Consider the following 26,471-nt stretch of genomic DNA (forward strand, 5'->3'; position numbering starts at 1 on the left):
TTCAAAATATGATTGCTAGATGTGTTGGTTCCTAGCATCAGTGAGAGAATATGGTAACAGAGTAAGACTAGTATGTGCTGTGCATAAAAATTGTTATATTCTTACACTGGCTCTAAAAGTCCATAAAAGAGGTTTGTAGAGTGTTAAGTGCTCTTATTAGTGAATGTTTCCAAAGAAAATATCCTACATGTAGCCATTCTACATGTAGCCATTGCTTTATCCAGATGAGTTTCCTGAAATAGAGACATGCAGTATTGTAATGGTGTACTATTTTCTGCATGTATTTACTTCCAGCACTTATATTACTCTTTCTTCTATCATGGAACTCAAGACAGTATGGGTAGGTTTACACAGAATGTCACTCATCCAGGCATTGGACAGATCTGTTTAGCCTTAGCAAGGTGGTACATTATGTGCTCTTATATCATCTTCTTGTCTGAGGACACCAACCAAAGAATGAGGAGGGAAGCAACAAGATGGATTCTTACTATAGTTACTTTCTAATTCCCATCTTCAGTGCAAACGTGAACCAGTTCAGGTCAGACTACAAATGGCAAATGTTGCTTAAATCATGTCAAAGTAATACTGCTTTGGGTCCGAGACCAAGAGTAGCCGCTAGAACTGATCATGGCTATTCAAAACATGTATACAAATATGTGTTGAGGGAGGCCTGCCTGTGTTGTTCCCCATTCAAGACGGTGAACTTTGGATTGGCAGGGTAGGCAGGCTTGAGGTTGGTCTGATCCTTGTCAAGTCAAGCTGGAGTACAAACTGCAGGCTCAGTCTTTTGATGTGTATTTTTCTGATCATATTCTAAGCATAATACCAATTCATTCTTTTTTTAACAGATTTATGATTACAGTAATAAAAGATATGAAGTTCCAGTACCACTGAACCTCTCTAGCACTCCTGCAAGTACTCTTGAAAATCGTCTCTATGATGTATCAGTACAAAACTACCCCTTTGGCATCCAAGTTCGACGCAGGAGCTCTGGGACAGTTATGTAAGTGGAAGCTTTATAAAATAGGATAGTTTTACGCCACACCACATTGTTAGTAGACAAGTAGCCAGACAAACCACAAGGAGTCCTGCAGCACCTTTAAGATGACTAGTTTGGCATTAACTTTCATACACTCTTGCTCGCTTTTTTTCAGAGGCATGGCCGGTAGCTTCAAGAGATGAATATTTACACAGTAATAGGAAAGGTAGGAGCATGAAATGTCATGGAAACGTAAGGGATCCAGTATGGTGGTAGTCAACCAGTGGCCATTAAGAGCCATTGATGTTGGCCATGAAGGGTCCCTAAAGACTGCTAACAATGCTATTTGACTACCATGTAGAACCTCTTGCCTATCCATTATACTTCATAATCCTACCCTCCATGTTACTGTATTATTGTCTGTTTGTTGAAGCTACTTTCCATGCATCTGAAGAAGTGAGCCACAGTCCAGAAAAGCTTGTGTCAAACAGAAATTTGTTTGTTTTAAGAGTGCCGCAATAATCTTAAATATGTTGTTAGCAACATAGTTATAAAGGTCAAATAGTATATTTTTGTTTATTCTATCTAAATGGTATTGGAATACACGAGGTCTTATTCGTATTTGCTTTGTATTGCAAAGCAAAATGTAAATAGCTATTTTGCACCCCCAACTCCCAAAAATAGCCATAGGAAGATAGATAATGCTTTTTTTGCTTTGAAAATCTGTACATTTGCAAGGATGCTAATGGATTTCATGGGAGAAGATGTGCATAGGCATATGCTTTTAAAAATATGTGTGACTCAAATGTTCAACAAACATGCTTTAATCATTTTTACAAACACATTTTTAAAAAAGCAAAATTCTTACCTTGAATGTGTATATCACTTACTAAATTGCCATCGGGGGGAAAATTCCTGTTATTATTATAAATAGTAATCATGTGCTGTAAAGTCAATTCTGACTTATGGCAGCCCTTTCCAGGGTTTTCCATGTAGAGAATACTCACAAGTGGCTTACCATTCCCTTCTTCTGGGGGCACCCCAAGACTGTGCAGCTTGCCCAAGACCCACACAGGCAGACTCTGCACACAGGGGACACAAATGGAAAAGGCAAATATGTGGTGGCACCTTAAAGACTAACTTCTAGATTTTTTTAAATATGAACTTTCATGGACAACTGCACTTTGTATTAATGTTAGCAGGTAACGTGTTTTACATTCCATGCCTCATGTTTTACATGCTATTTAAGACTACAGTGGGGAACCTCTTTCACTTTATTTTTTCCAGTCTCCTGGGAAAATAAAAATGTAAAGACTTGTTAACAAGTCAAATGTAATGTGCACAATCTATTTAAGGACAAGAAAACAGAGTCTTTTCGCTCCATAAGACGCACCTTTCCATAAGACACACCAGTTTTTTAGGAGAAGAAAACAGGAAAATATAATCTGTTTTCTTCGCTCCATAAGACGCGCAGACTTTCCACCCCCCTGTTTTGTGGGAAAAAAGTGCGTCTTATGGTGCAAAAAATACGGTATTTTTCTTCTCTACCATTTCTGTTACAAGATAGATAAGAAAGTGTATTCAGAATATTTACAAAAAAAGAAAAAGAGGGTGAATATAAAAAATCTAGCATGGTTTTACAATGGAAATATAATACTTTCCCTCTCAGAATATATCGTCAGACTCAATTGCTCTCATGGCTGTTCCCTTCCCAAACTCTACAGAGAAGCCATAGACTCACCTGTTGTTGTTTATAACTGAAAAATTTCAGAAAGGATCTCTGGAAAGCCAACCCATGGCTTCAGAGCAGCCATTTAAAACCTTAAATATGGCTAAACCCAATAAAACTGAGCAATAGATTTCTTCTTTAAATATGTTCAGGCCATATTCATGTTCTTGTCAACTGTGTTCAGAATTGGGAAGAGAATGGATGTTATGTTCCAAATAAAATCAAAATCAAAGAAAGGGCACGTTCTGGATGTGTTGATGGTCATTTTAAATGTCCATCAATACATCCTTGAGAAAAGAAGACGGGGGGGGGGAATATATGATATCACTTTTCAAATACTTGAAAGGCTATTACACAGAGGAGGGCCAGGAGCTGTTATCAATCATCCCAGAGTGCAGGACACACAACAATGGGCTGAAGTTACAGAAAGACAGATTTTGACCGTATATGAGGGAAAATTTCCTAACTGTTGGATGTATGACAGTGGAACCAGTTACCTCAAGAGGTGGTGAGTGCTCCAGTGCTGGAGGCATTCAAGAGGAATTTAGACGACCACTTGCCAGATATCCTTTGATTTGTATTCCTGGATTGAGCAGGGGGTTGGATTCGATGGACTTATAGACCCCTTCCAACTTTATGATTCTATGATTGGAAATGTATATTCTGGCAACTGTACAGTGAAAGGAAGTAACATTTACACACAAAGCTTGCTTGTCTGCCAATACTGAATAAACACATAAACTAGTTTTGCCCCATATAAATTAGTTTTGCCCCATTTTCATGTATTTGAGGGTGAGAAATGAATTTTGGCTAAGTTCCTGTCAGAAATGAGCTGAATGAGATTTTCAGCCAACTGCACTGGCTAATATTCCTGTCAACCAAGTAGTTGTGAAAGTATGAAGATTAAGGGGGAGAAAACCCAGAGGTGTGTCATATAAGGAAGCACCACAAATGGCTGACAGCACAGGGGCAAACCTGGGTGTTCAAAAACACAAAGCCTGTAAGAGTGTTGTTCTCCTATAAGCTTTTCAGTAAATGTTTGGTTTCTCTGAGGATCACCAGGCAACAGACTAAGCTTAGTTTAGCTTTTTGTCTCCATACCTGTCATAGCAAGTGATCAGGCAGCATAGAGAGAAAAGCACAGTGTTAAGCAGAGGATGTTATCTTTTTTTTTTAAAACTTTTTGAACACTAGCTATGTTTAAATATTTCCTTCACTGATTCAGAATGATTTCTGCAATGATTTCATTTTGATGTAGGTCCCTGATTCCCTTACTCTCTGTATGCTGATAAGCCCTAAAATCAGAGGTATTATTTAAAAACTTAACTGGATTTTAGGAGTTTCCAAAGTAAAATTTCTAGGCAGTATGTTTCGAGAGCATGATTTAATACTTTGATCTGGTGAAAATGTACGTCCCCTGGTACGGATAACAGAAGTAATTTCAAAGGTCTACAGACTGCATTTTGCCATCTCCACTTTTATTAGAGTGTCAGTTATACCTTTCAGCATTCAGTGTCCCTTAAAATCAGAGGATGAAAAAACTGTCAGAGTTCAAATGGACCCCAACCTTAATGATTTGCTGTGATGTTCATAATTGAGGTTTATGGCCTCTGAGTGAGGGTTGCTGAACACAAAATATAAAAGGGGCGTCCCTATGGACAAATCTCTGTTTCAGTTTTGCTTGGATTTTTAACCTTGAGTTTGTTTTTCTCATTTTGATGGAAGCTGGGAATTTTTTCAATGTCATCATGCTTCTCCCAATATGCATATTTTCTCAATATCTGGTTTGTTGGTTTTTCCTCTAATGCAATGAAGTTAATTTCATTAATATGCACATTTTGTGGGCCATTTCCCTTAGATCCATGTTTTAGAAGAACTTTTTTAAAAAGAGAGAATGCCATAAAAATCTGTAAACATTTTGAGGCCTAGTTATGTATAATTTCCTGTATTGGATCTAGAAGTGATAACTGGATAAGGTTGTGCGGAAAAGAGAAATAAACAGGTATTTCCCCTATACCTAAGCCCACCATGGATCTATGGTCATTGAATAAAGCTGCATCTAAAAAAAAAAGTTCACACATAAATTCTTCTTAACCTGATGTTCAACTTTTCTTCCTATTGCCAATGTTCCAAATAAGCCACATTACTTGAATCCTAATGTTTGTTTTCATGGGGGGGGAGTGTATGTGCACATATGTGAGTGTGCATGTGTGTGTGATTGTTTCTCTAGTTGCTAGAATGTTAGGAGATGAAATCAAAGTGTGTAGTTGTATAACCCAAAGACTACAGCATGTTTCTGATTTCACTGCTGGAGCTATGGAATGTTACTACAGTATTTACTATGCATCTCTTTTGCTTGGTTGCAACACAATAAGTTACAGTACCACTGAAAGTCTGCACAATATCCTTGTGATTTATGATACTGCAACTGTTTTAAGAGTTAGACTAATTGAATTGGAAGGGGCCTGTAAAGCCATTATGTTCAACCCCCTGCTCAATGCAGGAATCCAAATCAAAGCAGATATGATAGAGGGTTGTCCAATTTTCTCTTGAATGCCTCCAGCATTGGAGCACTCACCACCTCCTAAGGTAATTGGTTCTATTGGTGTACTTCTCTACAGTTAAGAAGTTTTTTTTCCTGACATTCAACCTGAAATCTGGTTTCCTGTAGCCTGGGCCCATTGTTATGTGTTGATCCACAGTGTTTTCCAGCATAGGACTACAGGTGGCCATGCCTATATCTAGCATACTCTCACTATACAAAGCAAGAATATAATGATGGGGGACAGGAGAATAATAGGAAGGAAGCTTAATATCATCTTGCCATGCCTTTTGAAACTGTAAATATATGTCAGTGCAGCATTACCATCTAATATAGTACATAGTAGCATAACTTAACACCACATTTGAACTTGTAGCAGTTCCATAATCCTTGCTGAATAAGGAGATCATTGCTCTATTGTAGCTGCTAACAGCTACCTATAGGACTGAAGTTATAATGTACATTCTAGATAAGAGATGTCAAATAAATTGCGTATTGGGCCACATTGGCATTATGGTTGCCCTCAAAGGGCCAGTTGTATCTGTAAGACTATATAAATGTATCTGCTCTTTATCATATCAAATAGTGAGGACTACATTTCCCAAGGTGCTGTATGCCTTCCACGCGGCTGCACTTTCTGACTCTCTGATGCTTGGAATGCTGGGATTAGAAGCCCCACTAAGCATATTCCCAGCATCCTTGCAGAGCATTATGGGTGACTGAGTGAGCGCCTGCGTATTGTATACTGCATAGTAGCAAGCAGCACTGTGAGGGCCACATGAAATGGCCTGTTGGGTCAGATTCATTCCTCAGGCCTTGAGTTTGACACGTGTTCTAGATAGTCACATAACTTTTTTAAAAAATCAATCTCTGCCCACTTTTGTCTGACAAACAACACTTAATATCCTCTCTGTACTATTCTTCTCATTTTTTTTCTAAGTGTGATGATTAGCTACTTTTTTTTAAATTGCAGTTGGGATTCCCAATTGCCTGGCTTCACCTTCAGTGACATGTTCATCCAGATTTCCACTCGCTTACCCTCACAGTATGTGTATGGGTTTGGTGAAACGGAGCATCAACAGTACCGGCATGAAATGGACTGGGTCACTTGGCCAATGTTTGCTAGGGATCAATCTCCTGGAGTGAGTATAGATTGCTTGTTGGGATCCCCACTTATTACTATCTTCATTATGTCAACTCAGAATCAAATAATTGGATATAGGTCTCACTGGAAAACTTGATTATGACTTTTAAGTCCCATTACAACACCAACTATATGCAACCAGTTTAGTTCAGATCTGATCATGTTGGATGCACCATTGGATCTGACATTGGTAAATATTGACTAAGATGTCCATGAATCTAAGTTACTTCTTAGAGTGTAAAAATCTGAATTATGGTATATATATTTTTAGAACAAATAATAGATATACCTGAGGATGTTAGATCCAGTGCTTTTTCCACATCTAGAAATGTGTATTTTCCCAGTCATTATAATTCTCGGGGACAGGCATATTTGTTCCTTGTTCTATTTATCATGTAATGTTGCCTTTCTGCAGTAGAACAACACAGAAGCAAAGGTCATATACTAATATCAATATCAGTAGTCTTAGTAGTGGTAGAAGAAGCAGCCATAGTAGCAGCAGCCTGTTTCCTCAGAAGAGGGAAATATATGTTATTGAGGAAACATTGTGTTAAAATTACAAAAAAAAATAAAAAAAAAATCCTCACCAACCTTCTAGAGGGACATGATTTTAGAATTTAAAGAAATAAAGAAAATACATGTTAACTTTGCATGTTGTGATGCAGGAGTACATATGTATACGTGGTGGCGCTGCAGGTTAAACTGCAGAAGCCTCTGTGCTGCAGGGTCATAAGACCAGCAGTCGTAAGATCGAATCCATGCGATGGAGTGAGCTCCCTTCGCTTGTCCCAGCTCCTGCCAACCTAGCAGTTCGAAAGCATGTAATTGCGAGTAGATAAATAGGTACCACCGCAGTGGGAAGGTAAACAACGTTCCATGTCTGGTCGCACTGGCCATGTGACCATGGAAACTGTCTTCGGACAAACACTGGCCCTATGGCTTGGAAACGGGGATGAGCACCACGCCCCAGAATAGGACATGACTGGACTAAATGTCAAGGGGAACCTTTACCTTTACAATGTGTTAAGACAGGGAGGAAATCAGTTTAATAACCGATGATTTTGCTCTTGTTCTCATTTAACAGTACAAATTCAATATGTATGGAGTTCACCCCTTTTACATGGGCCTGGAAAATGATGGCAATGCTCATGGAGTTCTCTTACTAAACAGTAATGGAATGGGTCAGTTACTCTTTATTTTAGTTACTCTTTATTATCTTTTATGTATCTTTGCATTTCTTAATGGTGGTTCTCGAGGGCAGGTTCACAATGTGTGGCTTATGAACCATGTCCAATTTATCAAAGCCCATTCTGTTGTTTCTGATGCCAGTATGGAAACATGAGATAGTAGTTTTTATTGCATCAGTGTCTTCCTCATGTACCTGTATGGAAATAAGGATACTAAGGCAGCCCATAGTTTTTTTCATGGGAACTCAGCACAAAAATGGTGGTGCCACATATTCCCATTTAGCTAGTCTTCTCTCATATGAATACTCAGGAATCAATATTAGCTAAATCAAGGGTAGCTTGTGGTTATTTTTTCCAGCTTCTTATGTAACAGACACCCCTACCATCGGGATGTGTGAGGTTATCCATTCTTCTGTTGAGTCAAGGAAGGAAATTTTACATTTTAATTCTGTCTAAATGTTTCTTTAGTTGGGAATTCAAACCTTCCAAGGCCAAGAAAGGTGTGACTTACCATTCCTTCATGTTAAAATTTCATGCCTTATTTTATCCTTTTCAGATGTGAAATTTCAGCCAACTCCAGCTTTGACTTACCGTACTCTTGGAGGAATTTTGGACTTTTATGTGGTTTTGGGCCCAACTCCTGAGCAAGTAGTTCAGGAGTACACTGCAGTAAGGCTGACACAATTATTAATGAAACAACTGTATTAAAATTATTATTATTCTGCCCTTTTGTCAGCATAATGTAAAAAAGATATCATTTATTTCATTTTATCATTATTAGCTCATTGGACGTCCAGTCATGCCTCCATATTGGGGTTTGGGATTCCAGTTATGCCGCTATGGATATGAAAATGATACAGAAATTTCTGATCTGTATGATCAAATGAAGGCAGCTAATATCCCTTATGTAAGTTATCTGCAGATATGATTATATCTATTATGCTTGTAGCCTGTCCTTATTCAAAGCAGTTCAAGGTCACATAGAAGGTTCCTCGCCCACATTTTACCTTTACTTTATCCATATGAGTGAGAAAAAGCTGTGATTGATCGAAGAGGTTATCAAGGAAGCTTTGTGGCTGACAGAGAGAGGAAATTGGGATACCTTGGTCTTTATCTGAAGGCACTGATTGGAGAAGATGGTCTAAATCACCTCTGGGGGATCTGTTGGGCAGAAAGACAATGTATACAAATATTGTTCCTAAGGATGCTTGGTAATGGAGGCAATAGGACAAAAGGCCATGCTTCATTAAATTCTGATTCAAGTCTATGAGTGAGCAACATAGGGAATTATCTTATTTGTATGTCTTAATTATGGGCTTCCTATAAGAAACTGGTTGGCCACTCCGCAAATGGAATTATGGCTTACTTCTGATCCAAGAGGTCTCTTCTTCTATTCTTAGCCCCAATGGGGCAATGAAAGCATTTCAATTCCCCATGGATAAGTAAAAACCTGACTAGAAAAGACAACATGGATTTCAGAATGGGAAAGTCACAGAAAAGGGGAAATGTTTTTATAAGGAAATTCAAAGGAGGAAAAAAAGACTATGGTTTTTAAACATATGTAAGTTTTAAACACTCATACAGAGGGAAATGCCCCAAAGTGTTAACACATATAAAGCATGGAGGCAACACTATATTTGTTTTTTTAAAAGGAATTTAAGAGAAGTCCTTGAAAAGTACTACTGTGGTTCCTTATTTGCATGTATACTTTTCAATGATTTTTTTTTACAGAGAAACAGTTATTATTGCCCTTATATTATGCAACACATAGACGTTTACAGTCTTCACTTTTTTCCTCTATAGGATGTACAATATGCTGATATTGACTACATGGAACGGCAGTTAGATTTCACACTCAGTTCCAAGTTTGCTAACCTTCCAACTGTGGTTAACAGACTAAAAGCAGATGGCATGAGATTTGTCATCATCCTGGTTAGTATACCTGTTTTGTTTACCCAACAGCCTTCCTGTTTAATGCACTTATCAACACCCTATTTAATGGCATTACCAAAAAGAAGAAGAAGAAGAAGCATAAGACAGTAATCATGTAAGGGGCATGCACCCTTTACTGAGATGTGTTTTGTGCAACTAATTTTGCAATGACTGTACAACTGTCACATGACAGATAGCCTGCTAGAAAGCACAAATTGCTTTTGCGACTACCGTTGTGTCTCTTTTTCAACAAGGTTCTTGCCAGTGACTTTCATTTATACAGGTCATGAGCTGGTCAAATAATGCATCCTTTATGGAGGGCAGAATGGCCACCATAGTCTATATTTACCCAGTAGAAGAAGAGAGAAGGTACCCAGTGGATAGAGTGACAAATTAGGATTTTGAAGACCAGGGTTAAAATCCCCACTCAGCCATGGAAACTCATTGGAGGAGTGGAAATGGTAAAACCATATCTCACCTTGAAACCCATTAGGGTTGCTGTAAGTCAGTTCTGACTTTACAGCACATAACAGCAACAGCAACAGCAACAGCAACAGCAACAGCAACAACAACAACAACAACAACAACAACAACAACAACAACAACAGAAGAAATAAGAAATTGTTCTAGTTAGAAAAATCCCAGTATGGGAAGAAAAGGGAAGAGTGCTGCAAAGATCAGTATCCTTCCTCCAGTATATGAACATTTTCCCCCTTATTAGACCAGATGACGTCTCAACAGATCTCACAAATCTTCCTTTTCGTCATGCATTCAACAGTGAGGTTGCTATGAGAGTTCTAGTGCTGTGTATTAAAGTCTACATTCAAATTTATTTGAAGCAAGGATGCAATAAATATTTGCAAAATCTTTGCTCACCCATTTTCCAAGTCTCACTGTGTCAAGATTTCTCACTGAGACATTGCTTTTCATCAGAGAGATTTCCTAGCTTCCCATAAAAATAAGATGCTGGTCTCACCTTCCCTTTTTTATTATTCATTTTTTTCTGTGCATTCTGCACAGAAAATTGTGCAATAGTGAATCCTGTTGTCAGTTAATCTTGAGTGGGAGAGATGCCATTCAGTGGAGTGGCATCTCTCAACAATCTTCTGTGGCTTGGCATGTGTCCCAGAAAAAAAATTATCACAAAAGTGATAACTTTCTGCAAAAGTAAGTAAGTAAGTAAGTAAGTAAGTAAGTAAGGAAGTAAGGAAGTAAGGAAGTAAGTAAGGAAGGAAGGAAGGAAGGAAGGAAGGAAGGAAGGAAGGAAGGAAGAAAGGAAGAAAGGAAGAAAGGAAGAAAGAAAGAAAGAAAGAAAGAAAGAAAGAAAGAAAGTAAAGTAAAGTAAAGTAAAGTAAAGTAAAGTAAAGTAAAGTAAAGTAAAGGTGTTGCCATGAGGACAAAAGAGGATTCCCTACCCCTTCAGTTTCTCATTAGTTGCAAGAGGCTGTGAGAGGCTTTTATTAAGAACCTGATCTTTTCTCTTGTTCCACTCACTTGTGAGCTCTCACTGTGTGTCGCATGGGCTCAAAATATTCACCATTTTAGACTCACCATAACCCAGCCAGCATGACCCTGCTACCTGAGGTATTCTGGACTTGTAGTCCAAAAACAATGAAATTGTCCCATCTTTGTCACACAGAATTATTTATAATTTTTCCTCCTACGTATGTCACAGTCCTTACATTATATCCTGTAACTCAATTATAATGGAATCCTGTTAGCTAGCATATGTTGCCCAGCTAAGGTCCATAATGTGTTTAAGTGTAAAAAGTTATGGTTCTTCATTTCAGGATCCAGCCATTTCAGGAAACGAAACTAACTATCCGCCATTCACACGAGGTGTTCAGGATGATGTCTTCATCAAATGGCCCAATGGCAGTTCTATTGTGTGGGGAAAGGTAATAGTTTCTGCACGATAATACCAGAATTGGTATCTGTTAAAATGTAAAAAATGCCTAAATGCATGGTGATCATACATAAAATTTCACAGGAGATCAGGCATGAAACTGTGGACATGGCGTGCCAGTGGTGAAATCTGCAATCAATGGATAATTTCATTTTTACTAAAATTAACGATTTTCAATAATTCTTTTAGGTGTGGCCATATCTACCTGGTGTCGTGGTGGATCCTTCAGCAGACTGGGATGAAAAAGTGGAGGTAAATCAAGTTTGCATAAACAACATATTCACGAAGGCTTTCATGGCCGGTATCTAATGGTTGTTGTGGGTTTTTCGGACTCTTTGGACGTGTTCTGAAGGTTGTTCTTCCTAACGTTTTGCCAGTCTCTGTGGCCGGCATCTTCAGAGGACAGCACTCTGTGCTCTGGTGTAGTTGGCTTGTGGAATTTCATATTTAAGGGTATCAACTTCGATGGCTTTAAGAAAGGACTTCAATACATTCATGGAGCATCAGTGGCTGCTATTCATGATGGAGATGTGTCTTGTTACCAGACAAAATAAAGCAACAGCAACCACAAAAACTCACTGAGAGAACTTTAGAAAGTTTCTTTATTCTCCATGTGTGGCTTTTGTTCTCAAAATAAGTCAAATATTTTACAATAAATGTAAACATTCATTAAATTAATTTTTCCGCCTTAAATTATCTATTATTACAGAAATACAGCGCTTGGGCTGCCTTCCCTGATTTCTTCCGTAATTCTACAGCTGAGTGGTGGAAGAGAGAAATTCAGGAGTATCACACAAATCCTGTTACTCCAGCAAAAAGCATTAAATTTGATGGACTTTGGATTGTATGTATCTGTGTCTTTTAATTATATTTTGACTTACCTTTGGCATCAAAATAAGCCTCTTTTAAAAAATCCCTCTTTTCAAAACTATTGAGGGGGAAAAACTCAATGGTTTTTGAGAGGTGGTTGGAGTAGGGGAGAGAAAGGGGAAAACTGGAAAAGTTGAAATACATGCAGAACTTTTGTATCAAACCTAAATATATTTTTCACTTTTAGTAACAGAAAACTCGTGGCACAGTGGTTAAAATGCTGTACTGCAGCTAAAACTGTGCTCACGACCTGGGGTTCAAATCCCAGGTAGCCAGCTCAAGGTTGACTCAGCCTTCCATCCTTCCGAGGTGGGTAAAATGAGTACCCAGCTTGCTGGGGGGGGGGCAATGTGTAGCCTGTATAATTAAAAAATTGTAAACCGCCCGGAGAGTGCTTGTTGCGCTATGGGGCGGTATATAAGTCCAATAAATAAATAAAATAAATAAAACTCCTCATTCATAGGCTAGCTGAACTATGATATTGCACTGTTTGGCAGATTTATACAAATTTAAAATGGAGAAGTTGTATTCTATAAGCAAAACTGTGAATATGATTTGAACTAAAGAGAAAGTTACAAACTGTGGCTTTCTATGTATTGCCATCTAAAATAAATGTTATATACTTCAAGGTAGGGCTGACTTATGGACCTGTATGGAGGGGCTGCTTATCCCAATGTTTGTGTTGCGCTCCCCTGTCTATCCTTAAGGGATGTTTAATTTACCTGAGGAGTCAGTGAGTGCTCCAACACTGGAGACATTCAAGAAAAACTTAAATAATCACCTGGCAGATATGCTTTGATTGTATTCCTGCAGAAGGGGGTTGGACTTGATGGCCTTGTAGGCCCCTTCCAACTTCATTTTTCTATGATTCTGTGATTTAGCATACTTTCAGAACAGAGAGATCTTTTGAATTTGATGTAAAGTAAGTCAAAATACCCACTTATGCCATATTCTTGTATTAGTGGAATTTTCAAGATTTATTTTAAAAGTAGATATTGAATTACTTATGGTTATTCCTTTGTCTATAATGCAAGGATATGAACGAACCAGCAAATTTTGTCAATGGTGCAATTACTGGCTGTGGAGACTCAGAACTTAATCGCCCTCCATACTTGCCAGGTAAGTGTATCTATCATTTATATTTTTTTAGGTCTCCTGGAACTCTTTTAAATGGATCAGGAATGAGAAACTCTGCATTGATTTTTTTTAAAAAAGGCTATTTTTTTTTAGCTGAAGGAAAGTAACTATTTTCTTGTTTTATTTTTGAAGATAAAGGGAAAAAATGTAAAAGGTTTTTCCCACACTGGATGAAACTACAAGAGCATATGTGCATGTTTAAATTTTCACTATTCCTTTTTTTTTTTTGACAAAAATTCACTGAAGTGGCATTTGTGCAAACAGACTAATTTTTTTCTGCAGAAAACTTGTATTTTGTGTGGAAAACCTTTTGTTTTATGTAAAACCTACTGTTTTTTTCTGCAAAAGCTGTTGGTGATTTTTTTTTTTTTTAAAAAAAAGAAAAAGTAGCAAAGTGTTTTGCTCCATGGCACTCAAACCACTCTCTGGACAGTTTGCAATTTTAATTTTTCAAGCTACACATTGCCCCCCATCCTACCTAGCGAGCTGGGTACTCAGTTTGCTGATCTTGAAATAATTGAAGCTTGAGTCAACCATGAGATGATCTTTTTGCTGCCCTGTAAATGGGAAAGCCTTATAATGCTTGCTTATTTTCCGAGAGAGGGGTGGGGAGAGAAAATGTATACGTACATTATTTTTATATTATGTCAATCATAAAGATTGTTAAAATTGGTTCAACCTCCCTTATTTTGACTTGTACTTTTCTCAGCCATTTTGGGAAATGATATTGGACTGAGTAGCAAAACCTTGTGCATGCAAAGTCAACAGCATTTGCCTGATGGTAGCCCACTTCGGCACTATGATGTCCACAACCTCTATGGTTGGTCACAAACTAAGCCCACCTATGAGTAAGTAGTAGTTTTATTTTCTAGCATTTCAGTTTCCTTTGAAACTTGTTTTATACTTTAATAATTCAGATATTTATTTAGCAGTAGTAATCTGTATATAGTTAATTGTGTATACAGTGGACCCTTGACTTACAGACGGCTTGACCTACAGACTTTTTGACTTGAGAACCGGCTTCCAATATGGATTAAGTTCTCAAGTCAAGACCCCACTGTAATCTCATATTTTGCTCTGTTTTTAATTACATGAAAATGCTCAACCTTATTTTAAGTTCCTTCCTTCCTTCCTTCCTTCCTTGCTTCCTTCCTTCCTTCTAATTTGAAAGAATAAATGAGAAAGAAAAATGATGGAGTTTATTAATAATCGTAGACAGAATTGCATGACAGCCTCTAAGTTAAGATTTAATAAAGGAGTAAATTAAGGCCACTATAATGACTTTGTTTTAGGTACATACCATATAATTTGATGGGACCTACCATCAAACAGTTCAGACATAGGGCTGAACAGTTAACATCCTTCATGGATCCTTTTCAGAGGATCTTCTTGGTTGGCCGATAAATGAATGAATTTATCAGACAAATAAGATGAGAGACAAGCTTTGGTCTTCCTTGTGACTTTCGTCTCATGGTACCCACTATTACATTACAATGGGAATTCCACAAAAGACCTTTGTCTCATGCTAGTAAATGCAGTAGCATGGATATAGCATAGTGTATCTGTAGAAACTGTGTACCAGGGAGACATCAAGCTTTCTGGTTGAATTAATCTTCATTCCCTTAATTCTAAGCAAGTATATTGGACCACAAAAATCATCGATCTAGTTGAAAGCAGTTGTTTGTTACTGCTGCTGCTTCTATTTGCAATCAAGTCTATTGTGACGTATGATGACTTTGTAAATAAGTGACCTCCAACGTGCCCTATGTTTAACAGGCTTGCTTAGCTTTTGCAGGCTCAAGGCTATGGCTTTCTTTATTGAATCAATCCTTCTCAAATGCAGTATGGTCTTTCTCTTTTCCTGATGCCTTCAAATTTTCTCTGAAGAAAATGATTATTGTATTTTCCAGTGAGACTTGTCTTCTTATGACTTCCCCAAAGTATGAGAACCTTTGTTTCTTAATTTTTTTTCTTCTAGAGAGAAGTTATTTGTACACACATTTAAATGGTGATATCTATACAAATTTATCTTGTGTAAGCTTAAATGTTGACCTACTTTGTGAAACGAAATGGCTAGATTGGTAATTTAATTTAATAATATATTTAATTACATACAACATATGTCCCAGTGTTTTATTGATTTTAGTAAAACCTACGACTCTTGATACTTCATACTGACACGTCTCTGTAATTTGTTAGTTTTTCCATTTCTTTATCTTCAGCTCTAACAACCTCTGGAATTGCAATGGCAATGATATTTCTTTCTTCTATTACTGCTATGTCTGGTGTGTTATATTCAAGGTGTCTATCAGTTTGAATCTGGAAAGCCCACAAGATATTGACTTCCTCATTTTCTGACACATTCCCTACCTGATGTTCCCATGGATTTTTGGAGGCTGATAAGTTATATTTTTTGCATAATAACCAGTGCACTAATTTTGCCACGCTATCATATCTAATTTTGTGATCCATTTGTGCAATCTTTGGACATTCACTGATGAGGTGTGACACAGTTTCATATTTTTCTTGACAGTTGACATTTTCTGTTAGCAATAATTCCTTTCACTGGTTTGGAGTGCTTGTTCTCGTGCAGCAAAAATAAAGCCTTCCCTTTCTTCCATAATGCTCCCAGTTTTAGCCAGGCCTACGTTGAATTATTGCAACATTTGTGTTCATGAGATCTACCTTCAGTCCTTTCCAAATGATAGTAGCCCTATGAGTTGAGAGAAAAAAAACAGCAAACAAAACATCTCGCTTGTAGATGAAACATACTTCAGTGGTCCCCGTAGTCATCGCAATTTTGGGAACAATATCAAGAAATTTCACACAGTATTATAAGCAGTTGCAAATCTTAGAAAACACCATCAGAGCTACAAAAATGACAATATTAGGAGTAGCTTTGGGATTTAGGTTAAAACTTGTATCTGTTATAAAATACTAGTCAATGTTTCATAATTTCAGTTAACTGTATCTGGTATTTTAACAACAAGAAGAAGAAGCCTGGTATTTTTGAATAATAATAGTCTTAGAACTGCAGAGCTAGGAGGGACCCTATAGATCATCAAGTCCAGCCACTGTCAGGGAGGCACAGTGGGGAAATCACACTCCCAACCTCTGCCAGATACCTGAATCACTGAGCTTCAAGATCCAGATTGAGATAGTCCTCCATAATGAAGATGTAAGGAGTCTCAGCTAATATACCAAAGGAGTGCTCTGCCATTCATTGATAACATGGAGCAGTTTGCATCATTTTGATAACACATTTAACATAAGAAATTAAAGAAGATAGCATTTTTGTTTTACGTGTAGCATGTGATGGACTACTTTAATTAAAAAGCATGTATTGTTTGACTAGGATTCTATGTTAGTTATGCAAAATGACTGTTTTAAATTAAGTGCTTTATGTATTCATTCTTAACTTAATAACTTTAATAATTCACTTCAAAAAAAGTAAATGTCAAGAAGAGACAAGGTGATACATATTACGTAAAGAAAGTGACTAAGGCTTTATGAATTTATTCAGTAACATCCAGTTTTAGGGATGTGATGGAACTTCTCTTTTGATTTTTGACATTTTGTTATACTGAGGTTTCCCACTAAGATTTCCTGGGCTCCTCTCAGCTCCTAGAGCTCGTTGTTGTTGTCATCATTTTTGAATATTTGTTGTTTAGTCGTGCCCGACTCTTCGTGACCCCATGGACCAGAGCACGCCCAGGCCCTCCTATCTTCCACTGCCTATTCTTGAATATTACAATATTGAAAATGAACAATATAAAAACTGGAAGGGGAAAAAGCAGGCAAAACAACAAAAGACAAACTGCAGCCAATCTGTTAGGCAGCCACTCACTGAAGGAAAGCCTGTTTGAGGAAAATGTCTTTACCTTCCTGTGGAAGGACAGCAAAGAGCAAGCCAGCTTGACTTCTCTTACTTTGTACATTCATTCACAGATGTATTATTCTCTGTAAAGAGTTATTTTTTTAAAAAAGCAACATTCTTCTGCAGGGATTAAAGTCTTGCTTGTTTTCTCAAGCCTTTCAATAGTTTGTCCCCATTTAAGTTACCTTATAGATCCCTTCTGCCACCAGCCTGCCATTAATCATTATTTTTGTTTTCTTATCTTTTTCATTATCATTATTTTTCAAGACTACACGTCATGTCCTTTTGTTAGCCGCCCAGAGTAGTAGCCTAGCTACTAGTTGGGTGAGATATAAATGTAAACAAACAAACAAACAATTCTAGGGGGGAAATGGTCTGGGATTATGTGCATGATTTTGCAAAAAGAAGTTCAGAATATCCTGAACACAGGTAAATTTGAAGCAGGGAGGACAGGAAGAAAAAAGGCAGGAAATTTCACAGAATTTAAGAGGACTAAAATGCTTTGAATCCACCTGTCTAATACGATCAAATGAAAATATATCTAGCTTATTTTCTGTCTGCTTCAGTAAGCAACTAAAGAACCCAGCCCCCTCCTCATTGAGCTTCACAAAAATGTAAAAGTTTAATATTAGCATAAAAGGGAGAAGGGGAAAGGCCAGGATTTCTTTTTACTTGAGAAGAATTTATATCTGGCAGCATTCCAGTGTTTCACCAACAGTCAAGATACTCACAAAGCTGCTGATGTGACGAAAAAAAGAATTTCCGATTCTTCAATTGTTAGGCCGATCAAATATGATTTGAATGCCTTCAGTAGGCAATAATTCAGCACTCCGTATAATGATATTTTGGATATTGAAGATGACGGATGAAACAAAATCCAGTCAAATATCTCTGTTCTTCAAAAAAGATGCTTCTGCAGAGAGGAAATTACTAAATTCACTACTACTTTGAAAATACGCTGAAGTTTTATTGGAAACATTGCAATCTATTAAAGAACAATTTCCCACTTACAAAGTATAATTTTGAGCTGAGCCGAGCCAATCTTACTTGGTTTCATTTCACTTTTGTTACGGTGAAATGAAACCTTTTTTTTTTCAGCCAGCTTTCAAGAAACCCTGACCATTTTTTTCCTCTTTTTCATCCTTCCAAATCTTCGAGACTGTCAATAGTTCGCATATGAAAGCTCCCTCAAAATGGATATTTCAATTTCCAGGGAATTGTGTAGCCCTTGGGACAGCCGTCAGAGAAGAGCTCAAAAAAACTTGGAAAGCTAGGAAACCATCCAATCCCTAAATTTGAAGCTATTGTCACTGCCAAGTTTCTTGCTGTCCAGGGTGCTGACAAAATAGAATAAAAACACAATCTGAAAAAATTAAGACAAAAACATTGTGTCACCTTAAAGACTAACTGCTATATTTTAATACGACCTTTCATGGGTAAACCCATTTCTTCGGACAGACTAACATGGCTGCTTTTTCTAAAACTACTTCTACTGCTGTTTTTTGTCCGTCTTCCTCCAATATGTTTTACACCAATTCAGCCGATCTGTTCTCTGATTATGGAATATAAAATGCAAAATAAGGTATTCAGTGAAATCCCCTGCAGTTAAAAAAATGCAGAAAATATGACCAACAAGATTTGTTGCAGCACATAGAAATGGCTGAAATGTTCAGGAAAAAGCATATAACACTGTACTTCTGATTAAACACTGCCTGTATTCTGGATCATTTTTGACCTCATTCACTGCCTCTGAGACTAGCAATTGTAGCACTGCTAATTATGGAGATCCTGAGAAGAAAAAATAGTGCACCTTGAAATTTTCTTGTTGAGGTGTCTTGTCTTCTTAAGACAGCCTAAGCCTATAAGAATGAAAAAATTTAGTTGCCATTATTATATCCTTAATCTTGTCTGGATATCTGACAGAAAGCTTTCCAACAAAAACATGAGATAGAAGGAATGTTAGGACTTAGTGGACGAATCGGGCAACGATCCAATTTCCCTACTAAACACCTGATATCTATAAATTAAGGTATTCCTTTCCTTCTTAAGGAACAGATTTCAATACTGTAGACTGTCAACAATGGATATTATTGTTTACAGTATCTTGGAGACAAACATCTGAAAATGTTCCTCATGTAGTGACCAGAAGTAGGGACCACCCAATCCCCAAAGCAGGGGATTTGAATGGACCCCTTTTAATGTAATAACTATTAGTTGTATGCTTTTGTTCTTCTGAATATGAATTATTATTTTCCTGACTCAATTGATATCTGATTTTACTTCCAATATTAGCGCACTACACAGTGTCACCGGAGAACGTGGTATCGTCATTTCTCGTTCCACTTACCCTTCAAGTGGCAGGTGGGCAGGGCACTGGTTGGGTGACAACTACTCAAGATGGGATCAGCTTTACAAATCTATAATTGGTAAGTGAACACTGGACACTTAACATGCTTTGTATGTTTTATGAGACCTAATGTCAGTTCTGCTGCTTGAGCTTTAAGGAAGAGTTTTTTATAACATTGAATTATAATATTGTTGCTCATGAGCTTTGATGAGCCGTTCTGCCATGGACTACATGAATAAAAGCTAATGACCATTAAAAGACTAACCTAGAAATATCAGCAGTTCAGTACAACTATTAATGACACAACTGTTAACAGAGAAAATCCATGTAAGCAGCACTTAGTCTTGCCCTGGGATTAGTTACTTATGAATTAACTTCCATTGTCATTACAGCACTAATAAAGCATAAGGAATATAGCTTCTGACAATAGGAAAAGATCCCCATTTGCCTGGGTTTTGTTTTTTTTTCACCCTCTTGGGGTGCAGAAAGGTTGGGGAAGACATGAGTAGCTGGTTGGAGTGGGAGAAGTCCAGCTTCCATGATGGATGTTTGCTCTCTTGTCTGTCTATCTTTTTTTAAATGTAGACCCACCATGAAATCACAATTCAGTGCCAGAGGGAACTTCCGTAACACATCTTTCTCTCTTTAAGCTTACAAATTGCTATTGATTTCTTTTTGTCACTGATTACTGGGGCTGAGGAGGAATTTTATCTGTGGGCACAATGTCTTGGTTCATGAAGCTTTCGCCCCATGATAGCAATGTATGTGATTTGTTGATATTTTCCCTACATATTCTTTCATTATCATATCATGATAGCATTGTGAGCAATGGGCTAGATCCAGTGGGGTTCATGGGGGAAGAGAAGCAGGGTATGTATATCCATTCTATGTGGGTAGAGGCTACTAGTTAATTGGGATATGTCATGTCAGCTTATTCCTAGTGGTCAGAGGGACACCCATAGCAGTCCACATCAAGTGGGCTCCCGTACCCTGCTAGCATTCAGGATACGGGCAGAGTACTGGCTGGTGACTGGACCATCAGATATCTGAAACTGTGCTAAATTACATCCCTATTCTCCATAGAAAAATGTACTACACAATCATTGTGTCCTTGCAGATTTCAAAATAACTGTTCCCCAATCACAATCTATTCAAACTGGCAAGGGTAATTTCTTCAGACCTAAAGTACCTTTAACCATCTTAAGCAGAGATGTTGGCCTTTTTCATGTACAACACATGTTCTGTCCCTGATCTATGCCATTCCTCCAGATATGGATCCAAGCGACAGCTTAACAGCTTGGATGTATGTCAGTTTGGGGAGCCACAAAGCAGGTGTTCCACAAATGGCTGTTACTGTGAATTGATAATGTTGTGTTGTTCTCCTTGCAGGCATGATGGAATTTAGCCTCTTCGGAATGTCCTATGTAAGTCTGATCCATCACCTGACAATTGTAAAAGTACCTTTATAACCGACATAAAATGCAGCATTAATTTGTTATTTTTCTTATGCTCAGACTGGTGCAGATATCTGTGGCTTCAATGAAGAAACAACCTACCAAATGTGTGCTCGCTGGACACAGCTGGGTGCCTTTTACCCGTATTCTAGGAATCACAATGGCTTAGGATCTAAGGTAAATTGAATTATGAGTTGTTCAACTTTATTTTCCTTGTGTGTATCTGATAATACTCAGACCCCCATCCCATCTCCTACCTTGATTGTTGCTGTCTTCTTTTCTTGGACTTCCCTAAATACATCTCAATTTTTACACTTTTCACTATATCTCTGCTGCCAAACTCACTCAGGATGCCATTCATGTTATGACTATTTTTCTGTTTCTGTCCTTTGCATTAATTTTTTTTAAAAAAATTAAAAAATGATGGAACTGTATATGTGGCTGTTGAAAGGACCTGGGGTGACCCTCAAGGACCAGTGAGAGTGGCAGTCTGTAGATCCCTAAAAATTGCCCCCAACAACTTAAAGAGATGCTCATATCTATAAATTCTGCATCTGTGTTTATCTTTCCTTTCCCATCTTCAGCTGGTTCTGCTGAGTCTTTGTTCTGTGTTTTTAAGTTGTAAGATCTCTTATTTTTGGTGATTTTCTTTTTGAAAACATGCACATAAAGCCATATGAAAAAGAAACTACATACCCTTTGAATTCTATGGTTTTATGTATCAGGACATAAGAAAAACCACTGAGTCCTTTTCAGACCTGCAGCGGACCGGAGGATTTATATTATGTCCTGATACATAAAAATATAGAATTCAAAGACTGTGTGCATTCTTTTTCATTGTGCACATTGCTGAAACTGTGTACACCACTTGAAAGCATCCCCACTCCATTAATTAGATCATTCACTTCTTTGACGTGCATTTTTCTACATAATCTTCCAAATGCGTACCTTCCCCCTTAGCTCAGTCTTCTTCAGTATGAAATACAATGCCACTGTAGGGAACTAGGAAGATGTAACTGAATGTCTTCATAGTCAACCTGTGTCATCTACTTATCAATTCATCTCTTCCTCCCTCCCTTTCCCTTCCTTCTATTAAGTTTTCATGAACTGTAACTTCTTTGAGCAGGGATCTTACTTCCTCCCCGCCCCCCATCCCCATGCATCCCGTCACTCCACAAGGGGTTGGATGCTGCTGACAATGCAAGAATGGTATAAGATTCCATGCACATAGATGTTGCCATATTGGTCTGATTTTGGAAGCTAAACAGGGTTGGATGTGGTTAGTTCTTGGAAATTTGAAACAATTGGGTTATAAATAGATCAGTGGTTTGTCTAAGTAGCTCCTTATACTACTGCCACGAAGCAGATTAATAAAATGAAAATATACACCAACGATGTTCCTGTGATTTGCACTGTGAAAATGCTTTGCATCCTCTTTGTCAGAAACATGTTGCTAATTTTAATGGCCTTACTCTAATATTAACTAAAGTACACCATTCAATGAATGAAACTCATAAGTGTTGATTTTTCACGTCTTCACAGACTCATTGGGTTTACTGGAGATGGGACTAACATTTGGTTTAGGACAGCACACGTATTTAAGGAATTATATTTGGCATAGTGATTCACTAGTTATATGTAAGTACATGTGAGAAACAAGATGTAATGTGGAAGCTAATTTAATAGGTGAATATGCAAAATCCCCACGATTTCACATCAGCCAGGTAGTGTTTGGAGATTTAAAAAGTAGGTTGCCCCCTTCCTCCCTCCAAAAAAAAACCAGCACAGAGGGCAGAGTGCAATTAGAAATGTACTGCATGGTGGGAAAAGGTTAAAATAGTAAGATAGAAAATATATTAAATAAAAAAACCATCTCCCATAGCTATTAAAACTTCAGGAGTAGTCGTGTAAGATCTATTTTTATGGTACAGGATTACAATTTCCTCTTTCAGAAAAAAAGCAAAAAGGCATGGCTTTATCTTACAGCAGTACATCTTTCAGAAGGTCTTTTAAAAGCTTTAAAATGCAGATTCAGGGTTATTGTGTTGCTCCCAGTCTTACCCAATTTGCCAAGGCATTGTTCCTTTCATTTAATAAAGATTGAAAGAACTGCCTACATCACTCATTAGCTCTCCTTTTTCTCCCTCTTTTAAAAGTCCTGAGTAGTGCCCTACAGGAATGAAGACTAATATAACAAAATGTGGCACATATGCTGGAGACCTGGCTGGGGAATTTCTTACTTTCTTTCTGACTCTTTTTTCCTGCTCTTTGTGAAACCGTCTTAAAGGTGAATGCTCCTGTTCTGAACAGAAAGCATTGTACTTTCATCCCCATATCATGTTTTGCTTTTCTTCTGCAGAAGAGCAGTTTGGATCAAGCACTGTCCTTGCTTCTTTGGAATAGAACTGAAGCACGATACTCACCCCCCCCACACACACACACACACCCATATACTTTCCATTTTTCAGGGTGGAGTGAGATAAAAATAGTCCTTGAGGACTGGAGCTATATTTAGAAAAAAAAATTGAGGTTGGCTTAGAATGAAGGATGAGGCAGGAAAGTTCTAATCCACTGCCCTCCAAAAATATAATTGAATCATAGAATAATGAAGTTGGAAGGAGCCTATAAGGCCATTGAGTCCAACCCCCTACTCAATGAAGGAATACAAAGATGGTTCTCCCTAGCGATAGGAAAATTGGTCATTTTGGCTTTTTCTTGTATTTGCCTATGAGTTTGTCATTTATGAATTTTAGTAAGTTTTTCCAAAAAAAGCAAAACATAACACACTTCAAACAAAACTTTCTTTGATTTGCACTGGTTAAATTTCGCAGTAACAGCTACAGTGGTGCCTCACTAGACAGTTACCCCACATGACAGTTTTTTTGCTAGACATTGACTTTTTGCGATTGCTATAGCGATTCTCAAAACAGTGATTCCTATGGGGGAATTTTGCTGGACAATGTTTGGTCCCTGCTTCGCAAACCAATTTTCGCTAGACAACGATTTGGACAGCTCCCTCCGCGCTCGCAAAATGGGTGTTTTCGGGACCTAAGCTTCGCAATACAGCTATTTAAACAGCTGATCAGTGGTACGCAAAGCAGCTTTCCTATGGCTGATCTTTGCTAGACAACAACGATTCTTCCCCATTGGAATGCATTAAACAGGTTTCAATGCATTCCAATAGGGAAATGCTTTTCGCTAGACAATGATTTCGCTAAACAGCGATTTCAGTGGAATGGATTATCATCGTCTAGCGAGGTACCACTGTATTCCTAGCATGCCATATGAGGAGGCTCAGAAAAAAAGAGAAATCTTAACTAAGTGTTGCATGGTTGTTATATAGCTGAATGATTTGGGTAGATAGCTCAGCAGTAGTTCAGTTCCCCTCTGTGAGTCCTAGAAAAGCCAGCCTATGTGGCCTTGGGCAAGCTGCAGAGTCCCAGAATGCCTGCAGAATAAGGGAATGAGAAACCACTTCTGAATACCCTCTGCCTGGATAATCCTGAAAAGAGTCACTAAAAGTCAGAATTGACTTGATAGTACATGGTTATTATTTTTATTATGGTTGACTTTTGTGCATTTAATTAAAAAGCCTTAGAGGAATGAATCAGTGAGCTCTGAGTTTCCTCCTCATATCATCTATTTTTTTTTAAATATTCAAGGATCCTCCCATTCCCAAATATCAAGGAAGTTGTGAAAATTCAAAAAGTTCATGTTAATAAGAAACTACAATAGGATCCTTTCCCTTTTCCTCTTTAAGACACTGACAAGAGGACCCTCAGCAGTCTACTTGCTGTTCCTTCTAATTTGGAACAGAATATTCCAATAGGAGTGACAGTACAACAAAATGTAGTATTGTTCAAGTACGAGGAGGAAAAGATGGATTAACTCATCAAAATGACTACCATATTGCATGTTGTTGTTCAGTCGTTTAGTCGTGTCCGACTCTTCGTGACCCCATGGATCAGAGCACCCCAGGCCCTCCTGTCTTCTACTGCCTCCCGAAGCTCGGCCATATTGCATAGGGAACAGATAAAGCTGGGAAAGAGAGTTTTTTGACCTCATAATGTTGCAAGAAGATAATGTACAGCTTATGTAACTTATAAAATCAGGCAAAACAAAAAAGCATAATGGATCCAAATAAGAGGACACAAGAGAATACATTCTTGGTTATATAAATTATTTATATTATATAAAAAGCTGTTACCAATGCATAATATACTAGCAGATTTAAATAATCCATGTATGAATCTTAGAGGTGGTTTCTGAAAGTTTAACAATTATACTCATATGTTTTCTTTAGAGGCAAGATCCGGTATCCTTTGATGATCATTTTAAAGAAATAGCAAGGAATGTGTTCAATACCAGATATACTTTACTCCCATATCTCTACACATTGATGTATGAAGCCCATGCTCATGGTAGCACGGTTGTGCGCCCTTTACTCCACGAGTAAGTATTACATAATGTGATGTGAATAATGCTGCCTAAAATCCTTATTCCTGTTAATTTAGGCTATATTGACATGATGAAACACCTCGGTGAGGAAGGTTTAAACCTTCTTGAGATCATTTGCCTCCAGCAAATGAGTAAGACAACGAATGAGTGAGACAAGTAATTCTTTGTGGGGGTGGGGGGCTCAAGATTCCTTCAATTTGTGCTTTTTTACCATGGCTTAGACCTAAAACTATCCTTCAGCAGAATGGAAATTATTAAAGATGGAATAGATTTCTACTAATCCCCCCATACATTGCTTCATGTGTTCATAACCCTGAATATGCAAAGAAAAAAAGAGGATGCGGTAATCCCATTGCATAAGCAAACATTCCCTCCAGTTAATATCTGTTTCTTTTCTTTTTTTTCTTTGTGGTTTATCTTTCATTTTTCCTCCCCATCTTTGATTATTTAATGTACTCTCTTTTTATTATTATCATTTTATTATAGTATTGCGACATTGTAAGCCTCCTAGAGTGGTCATAATGACCAGATAGGTGGAATATAAATAGAATTAAATAAATAAATAAATAAATAAATAAATAAACAGATAAACAGATAAACAGATAAATAAATAAATAAATAAATAAATAAATAAATAAATAAATAAATAAATAAATAAATAAATAAATAAATAAATAAATAAATAAATAAATAAATATTTTGTGCCATATTGAATGAAAGCCCACAAATGAGGAAAAATGTAATCTGCAACAGTCAGGTTGAAATTATGGATCCTCATACAACTCTATTCTTCACCACTTGGATATCTGAGTGCTTCTAAGATCTCCTAAATGTTCATAGTTTTATTCATGCCTTGCAATATTTTTATTTGAATTAGATAAACACAGAGTATGGTAGATGAATGCAGGT

General features: G+C 37.5%; 1 protein-coding gene across 2 annotated transcripts in view; it reads left to right on the forward strand.

The window, feature by feature from the left end:
* The window catches only part of SI (sucrase-isomaltase), a 213,921-nt gene that overhangs the window by 87,814 nt on the left and 99,636 nt on the right, over positions 1-26,471 (forward strand). For both annotated transcript variants that reach the window (XM_078389026.1, XM_072996157.2), the window contains exons 27-41: positions 849-1,003; positions 6,224-6,392; positions 7,479-7,575; positions 8,138-8,250; positions 8,363-8,488; positions 9,385-9,513; positions 11,304-11,411; positions 11,609-11,671; positions 12,129-12,263; positions 13,324-13,408; positions 14,136-14,274; positions 19,596-19,729; positions 21,040-21,074; positions 21,165-21,281; positions 25,408-25,556. In XM_078389026.1, coding sequence (XP_078245152.1) covers positions 849-1,003; positions 6,224-6,392; positions 7,479-7,575; positions 8,138-8,250; positions 8,363-8,488; positions 9,385-9,513; positions 11,304-11,411; positions 11,609-11,671; positions 12,129-12,263; positions 13,324-13,408; positions 14,136-14,274; positions 19,596-19,729; positions 21,040-21,074; positions 21,165-21,281; positions 25,408-25,556 — 1,754 coding nt within the window. The remainder of the gene's footprint in view (positions 1-848; positions 1,004-6,223; positions 6,393-7,478; positions 7,576-8,137; positions 8,251-8,362; positions 8,489-9,384; positions 9,514-11,303; positions 11,412-11,608; positions 11,672-12,128; positions 12,264-13,323; positions 13,409-14,135; positions 14,275-19,595; positions 19,730-21,039; positions 21,075-21,164; positions 21,282-25,407; positions 25,557-26,471) is intronic.

This window comes from Pogona vitticeps, chromosome 3 (assembly GCF_051106095.1).
Source record: "Pogona vitticeps strain Pit_001003342236 chromosome 3, PviZW2.1, whole genome shotgun sequence".
In the NCBI taxonomy this organism is placed as follows: Eukaryota; Metazoa; Chordata; class Lepidosauria; order Squamata; family Agamidae; genus Pogona; species Pogona vitticeps.